General features: G+C 34.3%; 1 protein-coding gene across 1 annotated transcript in view; it reads left to right on the forward strand.

Annotated features, from left to right (window-relative positions):
• Positions 1-2,095: 2,095 nt before the first annotated feature.
• Positions 2,096-21,188, forward strand: part of LOC106466324 (protein sidekick-2-like) — a gene marked incomplete at its 3' end in the record, with an annotated part of 147,939 nt that continues 128,846 nt past the window's right edge. The window contains exon 1 of the mRNA XM_022394304.1: positions 2,096-2,839. Coding sequence (XP_022250012.1) covers positions 2,764-2,839 — 76 coding nt within the window. The remainder of the gene's footprint in view (positions 2,840-21,188) is intronic.

A 21,188-nucleotide genomic window follows, 5' to 3' on the forward strand; every position in this document is an offset into this window, starting at 1 on the left:
TCTTCTTGTTTCTTTTTTTCCTACAAAAACTGCTGTAATCTCTCTTGTTTATTTTGATGTTCGAGCTGCCACTGTTGCAGGTTTTCTTGCCACTGCTGTAATCTCTCTTCTTGTTTATTTTCTCGTTCTTCTTGTTTCTTTTTTTCCTACAAAAACTGCTGTAATCTCTCTTGTTTATTTTGATGTTCGAGCTGCCACTGTTGCAGGTTTTCTTGCCACTGCTGTAATCTCTCTTCTTGTTTATTTTCTCGTTCTTCTTGTTTCTTTTGCTGGTCTTGTATTGCTGCCATCAAGTCTGCTAAGCTGTAGTTTGATTTGCTGCTTTTCGTTTCCATTTTTTCTTGTCCTACTCTCTGACACCAATTTGTTATGTCTCTGGTCGTTAGTTAATTTTCCGTAAAAATTCTTTCCGAAGAAACTTTAGCGATACAAGTCTCCTTTCTTTAATAAAACTGGTTTATTATTTCTGAATACAACTTTGCAATACACTTAATTTCCACAGTCGCGCTATAACAAACGGTATAATTCACAACGAACGTCTCACGTGCTCGACTCAACTGTCCGTATTTATCTCTGTCTGCAGTTCAATTACACATTACATTACATTGTTGCCATCAGTTCTTACCGGTCTTATATATATATACAAGAATATCGCATATCTAGTAATCTCTCGAGACTTCAGGAAGGAACACGAACGTTCTAGAATCGCATGACGTGTTACTATAGTCACGTGACCTCCGCTGTCGTAACATAACTTTTAGGCCTAAGAAACTTTATAAATGACGCTGAAATTGGAATACTTCACTAAGGGTATTAAGACTAATTTAAAAATAAATTTTCTTGTACATTTTTATGACTGGTGACATTTTCATAGAAATATTTATAAATTGATATACTAAAATATAACCCATATGACTAACACATTTTAAAGAAATATAATACTTAAAGGAATTAGCATATCCATAATAATATAACAGTACTGTCTGTTGTATGTCCATGTAATTACTTCGCAGGGTGTGGATGAATATTCACCAAAATTGGTTATGAAGGTTCATTATGTCCAAGCGGGGTACTTACAAATTTCAGTTTTGCGTTACGCGATTTTTATGGGCGTTTTTTGCCACTACTTCACTCCCTGTTGATGGACCTTTACCAAATTTGATTCTTTTGATAATATCTCAAAGTCATTTTAGAGTGCTTATTAATTAGCGTTTTTTAAAGTGATGTTCAGTATTTTTAAAGCGATGTTTGGTACTGTATTCAGTAAAATTGGAAAATGTCAAGAAATTTTCATAACTGTGGCCCAGGACCTTATTTTTAAAGAATTTTAACCTAGAATTTTGTCGATAACACAGTAAGATTGTTTAAATCAACGTACTTTTGTCTAAAACTGTCTAATTTTCCTGTCTATTTAAATTTTCCAACCTAAAAGAAAGATTTGACCGATCTTTCATTACTCATGAATTTACATAACTTCCGTTCCCTGTACTCCAGCTCTCAGCTTACTTCGCTCCCTGTGGATGGATCTTCACCAAAGGTGTTATGGAGGTTCAATGGGTCCATGGGAAGATACATAGAGATGTTCAGTTTTACTATTTTATGGGCGTTTTTTACCACTAGTTCGCTCCCTGTTAATGACTCTTCACCAAATTTGGCATGAAGAATTGTTGGGTCCATGGAAAATATACACTAATTTGTAGTTTTGCGGTTTTTATGGTTTCTTCTTTTCTTTTTTTTCGTTTTTTACAATTATATATAAGGGTAGCAACTTTTTCATGTCCTGAGATAACCTCTCTTCATTAATCAGGAATTTATATAACACCCATCCAGGGGACGGGTACTCGAGCTAGTTTTAAATAAATGAAATATATCATACTACAAAGTAAATTTGACAATTAGAAACTATAGTAAAAATTCTTGACATACTAAAGTTAATTTGTTTTTCAGTAATGCTTTGAAATAAAAATGTTTAGTTGCAGTCTATAAGATGGCAGCACCATCAACAATAAGGTCACTAGAGGGCGCTCAGTATAAGACCTGTGTAAGTTGGAAGCGTTCTTGCAATAGATGACTGGAGATTAATTAGTTAACTAGTGGTGCTGGACGATGCTAGATAGTTTGTAGTATGAATTAAGTTTTGAGGAGATCATAATTTTATTAGTTTATAAGAAGCAAAATTGAAATTGATCTTGTTAATTAATGATCCAAGTGTTTAAAAAGTTACAATATATATATATTTGTGCAAGGTAAGATTAATTTTATACATATAATAAATATAATTCGAATCGCAGATAATAGAAGCTTAAAGTTCAAAATTTCTGATCTAGTTACGTGCGGAGTAGCGGAACTCGTGGTCTTTACTTATTCAGTGATTGCAACGTTTTTCTCCCTATGGATTACGCGTTTAAGCGAACTGAAAGGTAACGATAGCTGCTTAGTTTCTGTGCTAACTTCTGACTGCCTGTTTTTTGGAGACAGACTAAAGTTTTGAGGTCAAAATTTCTTGGCAAAATCTGCTGCTAGTGTTACGGTACGTGGTGTTAGAATTTAGAGACATTTACGAAATAATTTTTCAGAGACAGTCTTTAACACTTTTTGTTTGTTTTGTACTGACGACAGTTTGATCGAGAACGTAGTGTTAGATAACTGTTTTTAAACACTATGGAGGCTTTCATTTTGCTGTTGATGTTTGTGTACTGAAAATACGTCGAACCAGCACGTTGTTAGTCGTCGGGATCGTTGTGTTTCAGACTATGTTGGGAAATGGACTGGATGTCGGTTCTACTCACCTTAATGCTTATTCTCCGTTTCGAGAAAGTAGCTGGACAGTACTATAATGGTAAGTTTTTTTTTAATTCAAAGATACCCCCCAAATCTTACTGTATAACAGATTAAATTTAGTTAGAGTTAGACATTTTGAAAGATACATCCTGTGAAAAGACGTTTGCGAAGTAATTTGAGTTTTTACATTAAACATTCCCATTAGCTTAATATTCTGTTAATTCCAGAGTACAATTCATCATAATTCATGATTCTTAATTTCAAAATGCTGTGTACGTTTCATTTAGACTAAGTTAAGAGTTAGATTAGCCTCAATAATGAAGTTATTTACTCATAGGGATCGTTTCTCATTTCCTCTAAAACTAATTACTTGTTTTTAAATCTTACTCTTAATACGAGTGTTTTATTTAGGTAAGCGAGAATAGCCATAATTTGATAATACAATGTATAAACCTTTATTTAATGTCTATGCCGTTAAATATTAATTCGTTATATAGTAACTCAATTTTTTCGCTAATTAAAGTTTCATTATCGGCGTGATATAATGACTAAATTATTACACATTTTAAATATACACACATCTATATTCATTGTTATGACTTCTTCCGCAGCTTTATGAAACTATAAATAATACGTTGAAACTTTGTAGAATGGACGGCAACTGCCTGTTGTAGAAGCACAAGTGTAGAGGACGACGTTTCGAAACTTGTGTCTCTACAACACTTTCGTCATGAATACTCTGCCTGACAATCTATCAAAGAATATAAATAATACGATTTACTGCAGCTTGTGTGGCACTGATATAAAATCTGTGGGCAGGTTAACCAATATACATATGTGATGGATTGGTATTCATAACGTATTGGAAATTATATGATTTATTTCAAAACATGAAAAACGTAAAATCTCTGGTCAAGTTAACCAGTATACAAGTGCAATAGACTTGTGTTTCTGACTTAATAAATATATGATTTTATTCAGAAAATATAAAAACGTAACATCTCTGGTCATGTTATCCAGACTACATATATGACGAAACCACACGGCGGCTCGACATTCGGAACATTTCGCCCTTTTCCGTTGTACCTACGAAAAATTCCGCGGAGTTTCGAGTGGGCAGTCCACAAGTCATTCCGTCCAACACATGGTGTTTCATAAAGTATCATTAAAATTTTGCATTAAAAATTAACTGTTCTAAGCCCAGCTAAAAATACGCAGGAAGATAAGTAAGTGTTATAAATATGATAATAGGTAAGTGTATATTTTACATACATGTCGGTAGATATGTTTCTCGTATGTATTTGTATATCAGGCTTACGATGGGTTAGTCTATCGTCAAAAAACAGACTACTTATCTTCCCAGAATTTCAGTGTTAGTAGATATTTAGTCATTTGAGAAAAAAATAAGTAACAGGTAGTACTTCTGAAATCATTCATAGTTAAATATAGAGCTGGATTTTACACCCACCCACACCCCTCATATGAGCAGAACACATTAGTCCTAGGCTAGTAGTAGTATTTGTTGAATTCATAATAGCTTGAACTCGCATTTTGGTATTCTCGGGCGTCGGGATAGTAGATTTTTACATAATTGGTTTGATGTGTGTGTGAATATTAATGCGTTTTAACAATAGACTATGTAACTTGCAATATTTAACTTTTTACTTGCATGTAACTTAGCAATGCTTAACTTTTTGGTCAGCTGTTTTCTTCGAAATAAGTAACAAATTATCATGACATGGCTCGAGTAAACAACATTTAACCACATTTCAGTGTATTTTGATGTTAAAAAATATATTCTTTCATCTGTTTAACGATGAAATGTGCAGAAACTTTTGACCGAAATTTAAAATCTCGTTGAAATTCTGTGTCACATTCATTCATTTAATTTATATTTTTACATGAGACGTCTAACTGTTGGAGAATTCGTCATCTTTCTTCATTAAAGTTTAATGCTTGTTATCCGTTATAATCATTCAAGATTATTAAGCATTGTGGGATTTGTATTAAAGAACGAATTGAAGAGTGGAGTTTTTAATCAAAACACGCGCATATTTTTATATCTCCTTTTGGCCTAGGATGGCTTGACTCGCAATCTGAGGGTCACGGGTTCGAATCCCCGTCACACCAAACATGCTCGCCCCTTCAGGCGTGGGGGCGTTATTATGTGACGGTCAAATCCCACTATTCGTCGGTAAAAGAGTAGCCCAAGAGTTAGCGGTGGATGGTGATGACTAGCTGCCTTCCCTCTAGTCTTACACTGCTAAATTACGGACGGCTGGCGCAGATAGCCCTCGTGTAGTTTTGCGCGAAATTCAAAACAAACATTTCTCCTTTTTTTTCAGATATCGAATATTTTCTTAAACATAGCATAACATAATTTATACTCAAAGGACCATTTGGTTCTAACACACTCACTCTTGGGAAAAGTAGAAATTTAAACTCACTCTTAATTTTATCAGAAAATCATCGAATCCTTTCTTAAACTCCTGTAAAGTACTGACCTCCATTACTGCAGACGGAAAATCATTCCATAAATCGTCCATTCTGTTAGAAAAATAAAACCATCTTAAATGGAACCAATCTATCTTTTCCAAATATTGAACTTGTGTCTTCTCGCCCTATGTTATCTTAAGAATAAAGCACAAAGAAATCAGAGACATTTATTGAACCAATTCCACAGATATTTTGTAAACTTCAGTAACATCAACTCTTACCCTTCTTTCCTCAAGAGAAGATAATAGATGTTAACCTACCCCTGCAAGTTAACCCTCCCATCGCTGGAATCACTGTTAACATTCTTCTGAATCCTTTCTAATATTAATAACAATATTTTGCTTTCTGTCAATCAAATTGTCTTATCTTTCCCTAACTCCTACCCATGTTATTTTCTTAGTAATATTTCGTGTGGCACCTTGTCAAAAGCTTTTGATAACCTAAATATAATAAGTCCACGCCCTTTTCTCAACTAGATAACAAGGCCTTAAATTGTTTTATTTTGCATTGAACAAATGTACAAAATATATAACAAATGTATGTACAGAAGTATTGTGGTTAACTAGAAAATGGCCATTACAGCATTCTTGTGCCCTATCTTAGTCCCTGTGTTGATGAAGGCTTTTCGGGTTGGTTTACGTGTCGTATTTGGACTTGTGGGCTTTGGAGTCAAATTATTTAGCTCCTCTAGTTTATTATGCCACACTCTTGTACCAAGGGTTAAAATGTCTTTTAATGAAGATAGAAAGACATGATACTGGCGCAACAATTACAGCGTGGTCGTACTATCATGAAATGCACGTGCATGTTTGTACCACTCGGTTATGCTTGGAAAAGCGTGACGACTGGTATGATAACAATAGGGTCAGTAATTATAAGAATCTTCCTTCTTGGTTGTAATTGTCTATCTTAAAATAAAATATAGTTCGTAGTTTCGTTCAGATGAGGCCATTTTATTGCCCAAGAACTTCCTGTTAAATTATTCAGATGTGGACGTGAAATATACCTTATTTGCATGACAGAAATGGTAAAAAAACAAAACAAAAAACATCACATTTATGGAATATGCGCGTCTGTTCATATAAAACTGTTACGTCATTAAAGTATGAAATATATTGGCATATTCAGCATTTTTTCTTTTCGATAAGTGTTTCAGATATTTAGCCACTAGGGAAAAATAATCGTTATCAAATGAAGCTGTTTAACCTTCCATGCATTTTTACCCTTCGATTCTCTCGTCAAACCTGTAGCAGTGCTAATAATTATGAAAAGGATACGGAATATCAGTTCAAAAGTGTTAACAGTGAATAATTGAGCATTCCTGGGTCATCGCATTTTAATGTTGTTGTAGTAGTTTGTAGCTTATCTAAGTTGTTCAACCCACTAACCCAAAGAGATTGGGGGAGGGAAGGGATCGTCTCATATTTATATATATTATGATTATGCTGGTTACGTAATCAACTGATTACAAAGAATGGTAAGAATAAATATTTAGCCCAAATCTTAAAAAAATCAGTGTTTAGTGAAGTTAAAAGTTTTTTTTTCAAAATGCTTATTTTTAAATTCGTTTACACGAGTGTATTTACGAGTAATTTTTTAAAGTAATATTAACTAAAAGTACTACAGAAATACCCGCCCTCCGGGCATGTATAACTTCTAGTTCCTGCTGCCTTTTCTGGAATTGTCTGACAGTTCTACAACAATGTACTCATATTTGATATTCAGTAATGTTCACCACCCATGAGAAAAAGGATTTTATTGAGATTTTAGTTTAAAAATGAGCTATCACCACAGCATTACGTCACAGAGTAGATTTTATTGAAGTATTCCTTTGTAGACGCGGTTATCAATGAAAGTGCCTTGGTTTTCTGTTGCAACACTCAAGAAAAACAAATATTTTTTAAGTTTGTTTTTTAATTGTTTTATATTTGAATCTTACTTCTTTTTTTTGTAATTTTTATTGGTTAAATCTGAAATATATATAATTTTTGTGGAAATTTCAATTGCTTTATTTATTGCTCAGCTATAAAAATACTGCCTAGTTATAAAAATATTACCGAGTTAGGAATGGTGATGATCGGTGCGGCAGTTCCTAGATCCGAGTTTTGGACGTATACATAGCAAGCTCCATTATAATAAGATGACGTCACCTGATGCACAAATCAGGAGTAACGTGTAATTTAGACCGTAATTCAGATTTACATGAGAGGCAAAGACCCAGTCTGGAGCACAAAGTTGTAAAAACAAGCGTTCTTTGTGGTATTAATGTCAAAGCACATCTAAGGGCAGAGTAGGCCTTTAGCATAAGATGAAGAGTCAAGCGCGAAACTACAAAATGGGCAACACGTGCTATGTCCCCCACGGGTATCAAAAACCGGTTTTTAGCGTTTTAAGCCTTCAGACTTACCGCTGAGCCACTGGGGTCGGGTCATGAAGTAGCCATCTCACGTAATATTTTCTTAATTAATTAATAGAAACAATTCAGTTAGGAAACGGATAATGTATTAAATACATTTTTTTTTTTATAATGGTGGAGATTTTTTTCTTACTGTGATAAAAACGCACATTGAATACAAAACTGGAATGGAACTAATGGTGTTAAAGTTCCTTTATTTTGCAAAACTTTTCACGAGTCTCTTAAAAATAGCTAAATGATGCAATATTTACATTATTCATCGTATTAGAATACGATATTGACAGAAGTTATTATAAGCAGGATAAATGTTTGATTCTTTCCTTTTTATGTTCGGAAACTTTAAAATAATATTTTCTTATCCATAAGATTTTTCTGCAGACAGTTATTACAAAGAAAAATGCCTTATACATGGTATTGGACGCTTTTCAATCGTAGTTGACTAGGCATGAGTTATTTTACATCTTGCCGCTTTCTGGCCTTAAATCAGTTGTGATATTTCCTGTAATTTCCCTTTAAAAGTTACGTCTGTGTTCCGCTTCTATGAATTCGAAACCTGTTTGATAAACACTAGTGGCTCACAGTGTTTGTCGTTCTTGTGCAGTATGGGGGCCGGAAGCTATCCGACACAATTTATTTATTTATTCGTTTATTTGAAATGCGTGACTCGTTGTATAATAATTATTAGTAAATATAAAGTGAAATTTAAAACAAAAAATTGCAAATTTACCTCGCTACTAAAACTATCATTGAAAGAGTTGTATGTAAAGGATGTTTTTGAAATTCGCTTACACTGTGTGCACCATACACCTAGTGGACACTTCAATCAGTTTTTCCAACTGTTGAAATCTGAAGAAAATTAGGATATTATTGTCATTAGTAGTGCCATGCACCATTGGAAAAACATTAAATTTTTATTAAATATCACAAGTTGTGAGTTTAAGAAGGCTGCGTTCTTTAAAAATCTGGCTGTGAAATTGGAAGCTGATTGTAGAATAAGAAATGCAAACTTTGATAGATTAGGGACGTAACGTTGTGTATTTCTGTGGAAATGTCAGTTTCAAAAGTGCCTCAAGTGTTAAGTTATTTAACACAATTTAACTTTAATGGAAAATTTCAGAGCATTAAAAGCCAGTCTTTCACAGACATATAGTCGGAGAGCCAATGATGAACGAGGTCTATTAGAAATAAGTTACATTTACATCACAAGCTGAAAGGGAAAATGGTATAGATATTATTCGACACACAATTATGGAACTCTAAACGGGCGGCCATACTAGAATTGGGGTGGTCAGAGATATTTTACGGGAGGGGAGGTCAAATATTTGATACACGCTTCCCCTGTGGAAGAGAACAAGGTTTTTCTATTTCCATACTATGAATTCATTGAACTAAGATATTCATCTAACAAGAATAGAAACAGGTCGTACGCAGAATGTTTGAAAAGGGAGTTCTAATTTGTGAGATCGAAAGCCAACACGTATTGTACAAAGCATGATAATGCTACGGGGGTCTGGGGGCATGCAACTATTTCAAGCCAAAAATGCTAATGCTTCATCAGAAGAATGTAGACTATGTAGAAAACGTTAAACACCATAAGCAGTTGCGTTATAAGAGTATAATCATATTTATTTTTTACATCACCAAAATGCGCGAGAAAGAATATTTCAAAGATAAAAATTATATTGGGATGATCTCAAGATCTCAAAAACTGAAACTGAAAGACGAAGCGTAAAACCTTCCAATAGCTCTTAGCTGATTGATGTAATATTCTATGGGATTTCTTCATTAAAATTACCCGATGTGAGTAGATGCACAACATCAAGAGTTTTGCAGCTAGTGGAACATTACGATTATGTTGGAAGTGTTGTTGCCTAAATTTAGCAAAAGACAAATCTTTATGACGAGCTTCATTGTTGGCGAGGGCTTTCTTTTTTGCTGATTCTTGATAAACTACTTGTTGAATCACATCCTGTCAGAGTGTGAATTGCTAGTAGGTATTTACAAACTTCTTTGTCTATAGATGAAACAGCATCATGGACGGTATGTACCGTTTCTTTGCCCCAGATTCAGTGAGAAAGCACAGTTCACGTGCACCAATCACATTATAATGATAACAACATAGCATTGATACATCAGTATGGGGAGAACAAACAACAATTGTATCAAACCAGAGACTTTAGGGTATATGTAGTGCAAGATCACCCTTGTATCAGCCTCCTCGAGGTTGAGAAGATAACAGATAACATACAGAGTTGTATTAAAAACATTTGAAATGTATTTAGGAGATTCTAGAGGTTATGAAAATAAAATGTGAAAGCTGCAAGATGAAAAAAGTATTTTTAATCTTAACATGAAAATCATCTTGCACTCAGACTAGTCAGACTCTAACTCCATAACTTCACAGACAGCTATTTAGTAAAAATACTTAGTTAAGAGTCTGATTTTGTGAGTGTAAAAGACTTGTAATATTTACTAAAAATTTGCCAAATTTTGTGAAGATACACGTAGTTAGATGATGGTCACAAGGTTGGTCATTTTGACCGACACCGTATGTATAAAGTTAGAAATAGCTGTTGTCTTTTGCGACAAAACTGATCAGATTTTTATCTGATTGTTATACTTATGATTGTTAATGAGAAATGTACAGCTAACCAAGTTTACTTGAAGCCATAATCACTATTGACGATTTCAAGCCACTATTTTGTATCTTGAGCTAATTATACAAATTTATTTCACTGCGATCTTTATTTTTAAAATTTTTTTGACCTAATGACGATTTAAAATTGAATGTCCAAATAAATTTCAACGTTAACTGCTCGCTCGTTGTGATATTTGTTTTCTGATTATATTGCATGTGACAAGGAGCCATATAAATGACGACATAATAAAAAAAGATGCTACATTTTTCAGTCGAGAAAATAACTGGAAAATAAATTTGTTGCTTAATTTTGATATAACAAAGTAAAAGCCACAAAATATATTTTAGGCTTTACCTTCATTTCCCTTAAACAAAAATCCAAATTAGTGAACACTTGTGAAGTAAAACACTAAAGCTTAATTATCTCGTTTGGAATAAATCAGTGTTGTGGGTTTGTTCAATCATGACCAAGTGAATTTTTTTTGTTTAGTTTTAATTTGATGCTGTTGGATGACACGCTGTTCTGATACAGTAGTTTATCTTCAAAAGTTTCACCGCTCCTTTTATTTTTATCATGGTGAATAATAATCAGTTCGTGGAAACTACTTTGTTTATTTGGAAAGTTACCAACGATTCCAAGTAAGTGTGGTAGTGCATATACATCAACAACGTCACTGTACAAGTCTGTTTCCATGACAACTATACTAAGTAGTTAACTTGGGCATGCCCTTTTTATACTTAAAAAAATGACCACGAGTAATCTTTCAATGTAGTCCCACAATATACTTTCCCCATATTTATTGTTATTCTAAAATTTTTCTTGGTGCACTTTTAATCTAACCATTATATCTGGAAAGTTTTTAGAAACAAGTTTTTGCCTCGCAATTAAAATGGCTGGTACGTAAACATCGTTTCAGGCGCTTGGACTCCCCTCTTGATAAATGTGGCAGTGTTCAAGTTCACGAACTAATAAAGAGCTGCTGCTTTTATACTCCGTAATAAGAACTATAGTTGAGTTGAAACACGTATTATCTGCAACATTTGTAGTTCATATGTTATGTGTAATTGATATTTTGTGCATGGTTAGAGTGAACACTGAATCTTCCACTCTTATCAGAAGTAGTCCCTCGCGCTTTCAAAGTGCAGAAGCTTGTGGAGGTGGGATTTGCTGGGCGATTGTGTTCCAGTTAGCGAAGCACTAACTATATACGTGTCAGTATTAAAAAAAAACAAATTACAAGAGGATGCAGAGAACCAGAATCCCGTCAGACAGGTAATTTTTCTATGTTTTCTGTCTGGGAGAGGTGTACATGCATGGCTATTTGCAGGTGTTTGTCAATGATCCTGTTAATCTTTTTATCAACAGTATTGTTTTTTTCTCTCTCTCTCTCGCTCACGAATATGTAGATTTTTAGTAAATTTGAATGACTTTGAGAGTATACGTGTGTTAGCACGGGTCGTCTACCAACAGTTAATGAGGAATTAACTCATTATGGTAAACGTAACCCTAATTCGCTTTAAGAAAATAATTCGGTGTTGGCGTTTTATCGTTCTCTTTACCTTCACGAGGTCCACACCTAGATTTGGATGTGTAGAGAATTTTCAAGTAGATTAAAAAATAATAATAATTGAAATCAGTTGCACAGAAAGTTTTATCACTGATGTTTTTAGTTAGTATACAACTAGAACAAGTTGTGGAGCAATATATATTTTATCTGATGGTGATTTAGAAGTACGTTTTTTACACTGCCTGATGTGATGCATGACTGTATCACCGGAATAGGTTTCTTCCTTTGTCCATTTGTTCAACACTTTATATATGGAAAGGGCTAAAATGTACGCTAGGTGGTTCTTTAGTTTTGGCTTACAACGCTCTCACTGCCTAAATTTGTATCAGTTTAGAAATAAGTAATTCAAACTAAATTTATCCATATTCCATAATATTTAGGGATTGCTCAAGGTAGATGAAAATTTTCCATAAAGTTCGCATTTTATCTGCATGTTCTGAATATTCTAGAATGTTCCAGATAATTCTATGTAATTTTGGAAGGTTCGGGATTATTCTGGAATGTTCCAGATAATTCTATCTAATTTTGGAAGGTTCGGGATTATTCTGGAATGTTCCAGATAATTCTATCTAATTTTGGAAGGTTCGGGATTATTCTGGAATGTTCCAGATAATTCTATGTAATTTTGGAAGGTTCGGGATTATTCTGGAATGTTCCAGATAATTCTATGTAATTTTGGAAGGTTCGGGATTATTCTGGAATGTTCCAGATAATTCTATGTAATTTTGGAAGGTTCGAGATTATTATGGAGTGTTCTAGCATATTCCAGAGTATTCCACATTATTAAGAATGTTTAAGAACATTTTATATGTAAATAATGTATGCTATCACTTTTTACTTCAAGAATATTCTGTATTATTCGACAGTAGTTTCTAGAATTTCTACAAGACAACTTCAGGTCAGCCAACCTAGAGATGATTATCGAGAGCTTCTTGAACTAGTCATAACCTTTGTTGGTGGCATCGATCCTTGTGTAGTGCAATTTATAGCACCTGGAGCACTACATCATGCACGATGGGTGGCCAAGGCATTATATGCCCCCAAGATCTGGATGTTTTGGGACATTTTAAGTTCCCTGGCCATGAGGGAAGAGGACATTATGGCATCTCCATTCTTGTTGTTTCGAGATCTTTGGGCATGGTTTAGTGCTTCTGATGCCTATTCTGCTTCTCGCAATGATCTTTCTACAATGTCTTATTAAGTATGAAAAGGTTAATTCTGCTCTTTCACAATATGCCCGTGAAAAAATTTGCTGAACATCAATGGTATTTCAATGAAGAACTCATTAGTTTGACATTCTTTGAGTTAGTTGTATCCACAGGGACAGACTGGTAAAGGCACTAAATGAGAAGGAAAGCATGGATGAACCTTCAAAACACACCCAACTGAATATCAGGAAGTCTGAGGACACATCAGTTGAAGATTTCTTCACAAAGAACACAGCATACTTCTTCAGGTACCTCGGAATTCCATCTGGATTATGTCTCTGAGTCATGGGAGCTCCTAGAAACATTAAAGGGAGGCACTGGAAACAGTTCAACACTGGAATGTGGTAAATGATGAAAGCAGTGAACTCTTATTGAAGAGTATGAGAAAGAAAGAAAACCGGAAACAGCTCCTCCTTCAAGTTGAGCAGGATCATACAAGACGTTTTCCTAACAGGAAAAAGAAAACAATAAAAATGCAAAAGCAACTAACGACACCAAAATCACATACTTATGTAATTATACTATTCTACATTCAATAAACTAATAACATACTTTGAATAAATTATTTGTAATGTATGTAAGAGGTATAGCTTCAAAACTATTATGTCAATTACATTAATTGTCAATAGGCGATCAAGATCAGCACTATAAAACAATAATTAACTTAATATAAATTCAAAACTATATAAAAAAACAAAAAACATTCGCACTTTCCGGTTGTTATCCAAAAGTCATAACGGAGACTGCCTGTGGTAATAGCACACAAAAGCGTTGGGAATATCCCATCTATCAGACAAAATCCAAAAAGGAACCAGTCAGCAGTCGTGGAAATGTTCATTAAGGGTACAGAGTTGAGTCTCAACTCTTACTACCTTTAACTGTCTGCAGCCAGTTGTGTGAAGGCAGTTACCCTTAAAAAGATGTAATAAAGTTGAAAATATAAATAGGATAACATTAAGCCACCCAAAAATATATATATATATATTTCTACTAAATAATGCCTACCACCCTCCACCTTTAAAAGTTCTAAAAATCCTTAAAGTAGAATAAATACCACCCTAATCATTCTACTACATGTTACATCCAACCTCCACCCTTTTCTGAAAATGACTTTTTAAAAAAAGATCTTAAAAGGACTACAAGACCTATCTTAAGTAGTTCATATTGTCACATTATTCAAGTATAGCACGGGATAGCTGAGACAAGCCCAGCTACTTTAAGTCCGACTTTCCAGTCCGGGCTAAACTTAATAAATTTAACTTGCATATTAAAGGTAGCTACCTACCTCTAGTGACAAAAAAAGGTTTTCCTCGTTGAATATTTATCTAATAAAATATTTTTATTCTCTCTGTTATTCTCCACTTACTGCCTTTCCTGATGCTGTGCAAGTTGCTATGACGTTTAAAGTGGTCAAACCAACGATGACTTGAATTTACAAAATCCTCAGTTTAATTCTCACTCTTCTCCTGCATGTAAACTCTGTGTCTTCTCCATAATGATTCTCATACTGAGCGGTGTATGTCACTGGTTTTGATCCTCAATCTATATGGCTAGCAGTTTTTCCATTTGCTCCATTACATTAGTCCTTGTTCTTGTAACTTCAGTTACACTCATGGAAGTAATATTTTGTCCGGCACTTTTAAAAAAGTCTGTTTTTTTTCACTACAGATCTTACAGTGGTTGGTGAGATCGAAAATCACGTGCAATATCCACTGCACGTTTTCGGGCCTCAAAACTTTGTATAATTTTCAGTTTTTTCCCCAGCATTTTTTTTTTATTCTTAGACAATTTGCTTCGTGGTGCAACACTATCATTTATTGGGCGTATGGAGGCCACAATGAAGATGTAGGCACTTTGACACAGAAAAACAGCTAAACCAATACAGAGTACAACTGAATTATGAGAAAGTGTGGCGCAATTGTGTTTGAGACATCGTGGGACTCCAGAAAAATTATCAGTACAGTTGAACAAACTGTACACGCACATATTTTATTTATTGTGCAATTGGACAAACTCTCCAGATATCCCCTTTTCTCTATCACCCCTCCTAAATGTATGAAATTTATTGTAAATTACTCACTATAATATCGTTCTCTTTCAGGTAAATTATAATTTTCATAGCCTTCACTCTTGTTTAGTTACAGAGAAACCAAATAGAAAATCAGACCCCACCTGCCACACCTACCTTTCACATCCTCTCTTTCAGAAACTAACAACAGTTTTCTCTTACTTTTAATACTATATCATTTATAATAAATAGAAAGCCAGGGTTTTAATCTACCAAATGATGCAATATATTATGTTGTTCTCTCTACAGGTAATTGTGTGTATTTCACTTTCAATACAAACTGGTTTTCCACGAGAAAGAAATTGACGAAGATAGTCAAAGTGACGAACTTTGTAAAGACTATGATAGGGTTAGGGTAGAGAAAATAACAGATAAAATATAAACTTTTACTGAAAAAACGCGTTTGAAACTCTTTAGAATGTTTTAGAGACTACACAAATGAAACATGAGGTTTCTGAGACGAAGAAAAGCACTTTTAATCTTAACATGAATATCACTTTGCACTCAGACTGGTAAAAAATATTCCTTATATTCATGGACAAATCTTTTGTAAAAAATACTTCATTAAAAATATGACTTTTTTGTACAAGAGACTTTTAGTTTACTAAAAGTCTGCCAAATTTTGTGAAGATACATATACTTATCAAAAGTTAGAGCTAAAGAGAAAATAAAATAAATTTAGGGATAACTAATATCAATCCTTAAAAACAATGCAAACATGATAGTAGGGATGACATTTGCATCATCTCTACATAATAGCACAGGCACACAGTGTAGTAGAATGTTAGTCATACATATATTGCTATATGTTAATTCTTGCCTATGCTATCATGGATGGATGTTTCAAATACCATCCCTGCTATCTTGTTTGCATTGTATTTGAAGGATTAATATTAGGCAACTCTACATTTACTTCCTTTTTGAAAAGTTTTTTTTACTTGTTTTGCTTTTTTTTTAATTCAGTGTGTGAAAAGACATAGGAAAGTTGTATTCATAACCAAGTTCTAAATACAATGAGATTCTAAATTTCTATAAGAAAGCTAACTTCAAGGGGTAGTGATACAATCGTTTACCCTAGAATTATGTTTTTTATTTACAACTAGTTATTAATAATACTTATAAAAACTGATACTCGGTTTGAAACTGTCACCTCAGTGAAATTGGTTGATACCATTATTTTATTTTTTGATTTATGTAATAAAAAAGAAGCAGAAGAAAGAACAGGAAATTCAAACTTTTTTTTACTATGATATTTACAGACATTCCCAGAACTTGTGACTCAGTCACATAGATATTGTTATAAAAAGGAATCAATGTATAGTATTTTAAAGTTCTGATGACCTATTGAGGACATATTTAAAATATCATTTCGTTGAACAATCCGATAATATGGAAACTATAGCGAGTACTAAGAGATTACGAGGTAGGTCGGTCGATTCGGCCGACATTGTGGCGATAGTTTATTTATTTTCAAACGATGAATAACGGGGCGACGAATAATAAGAAGTGGCTGTGTACATACACACACACACACACACACGCACACACACACACACACACACACACACACACACACACACACACACACACACACACATATAAATTTAGTTGAACATATGTTATAGTTTCTTGAAGTTACAAAGTAAAACATTAGTCATAATTATGAAAAGAGAAATATGGATTTCTTCTGTACAAAGCCTGTGTTTTCATCTCTTTCAGAACGTATAATCATTCGAGAGTGAGAATGATACGTACTTGAACTGCTGAACAACCTCATTGTCTGACAATATAAATATTCTTTGTTTGACAAGTACATGGGGAGTCGACGGTGTTGTGATTGTTAGCCTCTGAAGACAGATTTTTTATCACTTGAAAACTAGTACCATGGATCATAAAGCAATAAAAGGGACCTTGTCAGTTATTCTCCGAATTATATTGTTTGTATACCAAAACAGAGGAATATTTTTACTGTTGTATCCACAAATGTTACACTGGATTTATCTATTGTAGTGAGTTTCAAGGTTAAAATATTTATTGTGAATTTCAGTCACTCACTCGAGAATGTGGGTGGGCGCTTAAAACATAGCATCATCTTTGTTAGTTTTTTAAGTAATTACTTTATTAAAGCTTTAATTATTTGAAAGTTGAATATCTGAGATACTTGATGCTAAGGTAAACGGAGTTTCTTCAGATTAATTCACATGATTTGTTGTAAAAAAGTACCCATTCTAACGCATTACATGGGTTTCTCTTGGCCACGTGGTTATTTCAAGACTTCTGATAAGCATTCCAACTAGACAAAACCAAAACGGAGTTCCGATAAAGTACCTAAAAAAATTGTCTCATTCTCTCTTCAATTGTGGGCAGGAGCGCATGAAGTTTCGAGTACCAAAGCTATCTTTTCATAACTTATTCAAAATTAATTCTACGTTCCCGAATTTTACTGTACATAGAAGCCCACTCTAAATGGCTTTAAACAAGTACTTTGAGATAGTGAAATTTTCCTGAAAAATACCCAAAGATACTATCTCTGTGTTCTCATTAGATTATTTGGCCATATCAACTTGGAACTTGGCCTTCTTGGGTTAGTGCCCGCCTTTCGAATGGGAATGCAGAGGGAGAATATTTTCATATCGTTTGTGTGAATGGTGGAAACTAGAAGAGCGTCTTTTCCTTATTTTCCGTTACTTGTGTGTCTTATTCTCAGTTTGGTCCAAATTTTTGTAAAAAACAAACAAACAACCAAGTTAGAGAACATTCTATTTTTATATCAGAAAAAAAAAAGCGAAGTGTTGTAGAGACTGTTGCGCCATATTCCTGTTGTGTTTCTGTGTTTGTGGAAACGTGTGAACAAAAAGTAAGATGTAATTTTAAGTGTGGAATTTGTATAATAGTGTGCTGTATGCTAGAAAAAGCAGACAGAAAGAAGAAAGCATTTTTTTTACATCAAGAGTTAACTTTGGTGTCTGTATCGTGATTTTTCACAGGTCCTTCATTTCGATACTTTGATAATCTCAACCTTTTTTTTTAAAAATCATTACGCTGCTTGTCATTTAAGTCCTAAAATCTTCTGTTATTAATAGGACTAGCTTACCTGTTGGAAGTTCGCTAGAGAAGAATACCATAGGGCAAGTTAGAAGAAAAGTTTTGATTTATATGGGTTTACAACTTTCTCTATTATTTTTCCACCATATGATTATTTTATCTCCTCTCAAGCCCCCCAGTGGCACAGCGATATGTCTACGGACTTACAATGCTAGAATCCTGGTTTCGATACCCGTGGTGTAGCTTTGTGCTTAATTACAAACAACAACAACAATCTCCTCTCAACTTTCTCAATGACAAGCTGATAGATGACGAACAGGGAAGTCTAGAGCTTCTTAGCAAAATACATCTATAATGGTGCAAGAGAAGTTGCTGCGGTGCCAGATTCAGTAGTTGACATCTCTAACAGAAGCAATGTCATGACACATTCAGACATTGATAATGATACAGCCCTCATTCTGTGGATCCACGGAACAGATTGTCACTCTTACATAGACACTCGAACACACGCCACTAGGAAGAGGGGCAATGACAAGGTATGACTACTTTGTCCAGGTCTGCATTAAACTATCAGGTGGAACATACACATCTGCTGACGAAAGAGGTATATCATGTCTGGTTTAACTCTGAGTTAATAAAACGTTCAATACATCACCGGCTTTGTAAACAAATTGTTTGTTGTTCAGTGACTTTACTAGTTACAGGGTTCCTAATGAAATAAGAATCACACAAAATAAAAATACCATCAGTTTTATAAGTGGTCATTCTAAATACTGCTAGAAAAGGAGTGATTTCATTCAAAATTCTTTTAGTTCTTTACAATAATTGTTGTTACAAGGAAAAGAAAAAAGAATTACTCAATAAGATGCAATATGTGTATTTCAATAAGTCGATAATTTGAGGGTTAATGGATAGTGCTCTGTTCAAACTAAGCCTAGTACGTACATGTGTGAATATGAAGGGAAGATTGATCCAGAACTCTCCTTGTAAACTGTGTTTTCATTGGATTGTTTAGCTATAGTGTCTTTCTCATGGGAATATAGAGAAGCCATTTTCTAATAACTTTAATGTGATTGATATAAGCTATGGAATCATCCTTTCTCTTGTTTTCTGCTACCTGTACTTCTTGATCTTACAATACAAGTACTTCATGTGTGAATATTAAGGGAAGATTGATCCAGAACTCTCCTTGTAAACTGTGTTTTCATTGGATTGTTTAGCTATAGTGTCTTTCTCATGGGAATATAGAGAAGCCATTTTCTAATAACTTTAATGTGATTGATGTAAGCTAGGGAATCATCCTTTCTCTTGTTTTCTGCTACCTGTACTTCTTGATCTTTGTATTTCTGCACAGTTGTATTGAAGTCAGAAGACAGTCCAGTCTTAGTCGAAAAGAAGAAAGTCAGGTTTCAAAGATTGTTGCAGTGTAGTCCTGTCGCGTTTATGTTTGTGTAACTAGGATAGTATAGCGTATGTTGCATCATTGAGTACGGAGTTTTCTACAGAAGGTGTGCACGATTAAGATAACTTTGAATGTGCAAATCAACAACACCCATGACAATCATAATTGATAGAAAGTTGCGGTGGAATTGAATGTATCGGAACTAAATTTTGACATTGTTTGGCGTTAGGTAGGTTGTGTGATGCTACCGAAAATTGATCGCTTTTTAGAAGGGTATATAGCAACCTTTTCTGACACAAAATATTCATACACTCAGATCTGATGATGTGTTCAGATAGAGGATTTCGAATTTCTCCAACGGGGTTATCACTTGTACTTAATTTAATTGGGGTACAAAGAAATGCGGATCAACTTGGGGCACCAAAACCACCCAAAAAGAGTCCTGCAGTACATAGTAAATAGTGTTAAGAAAAGTGTGGTGTCTTGTAACAAGTGAGAATCTATGAACACAAAGGTCAGTGGCAAAAATATCCCAAGTGTCCCAGATAACAATACACAGTATAATGAAATAGAATCTCCATCTAGAAATGAGGCCTACAGATTATGAGTTCACCAAGATAACGTTTCTAGTTATACCTCATGTTCAATAGTCGTATACCTCAAGCAGCTGGAGAATAAAATTTTATTCATGTTTTACCACATGACGACATACCAATCAAGTTGCTGGACGCAGCACCTGTGGATTTCTTTGCGATTGGACTGTTGGAATTGGCGCTCGGAAACTGCCATCGTTGTACACTAGATGGAGTATGGAAAACCAGCATGGATGAGTGATATACTTTGGACATGACAGCCTTGCACTGAAAACTACACTGCAGGGCTATTGCTAAGTAGCACAGTTGTCGGATAAGGCACGATTAAACGCGGTGCACGACTGTAACGATATGATGAGGCTCCAAAATACTTTTAATATAACGTACTCGACTTCTTTATAACTGTGTATTTCTGACACAGGAAACCGAATAAAGTAGGTGGTTTGTTTAAACTCCACGTCAATGTCCATGTTGTGATTTTACATGTGTTTTTCTCTTCAACTTTGTCCCAGCAAACTTTGAATATATCTACTCTTCTTTTAACCGGTGCATTAAATACACCCCTTAATTAAAACAAAACTTGTGTAAAATTGTTCTTAGACACTACAGTTGAAGAAAACCAACACTTAATAATTCTCGATAAAAAAATTAAAATGATACTGTCTGTAGTCTCAAAACATTAGGTTGTCAAGAAATTAATGTCACGTTTTAGAACACTTTCATTAACCACCCCCCAAAAAATGCACATAACGTCACTTAAACGTCACGTTAGTGTAGCCTATATAACGTGTAAAGCTTACTATACTCTAATCCCTTATAGTGATGGCACACGAGGAGACACACATTCGGGAGGTAATGCTGTTTGAATACAAGAAGGGAAACAACACCTCTGTAGCCACAAAGAATATCAAATAAGTTTATAGAAATGTTTTGAACTGTCGTAATTGTTCTAACGATTGGTTCAGCAAATTTC

Source organism: Limulus polyphemus, unplaced genomic scaffold (assembly GCF_000517525.1).
Source record: "Limulus polyphemus unplaced genomic scaffold, Limulus_polyphemus-2.1.2 Scaffold2222, whole genome shotgun sequence".
Classification (NCBI taxonomy): Eukaryota; Metazoa; Arthropoda; class Merostomata; order Xiphosura; family Limulidae; genus Limulus; species Limulus polyphemus.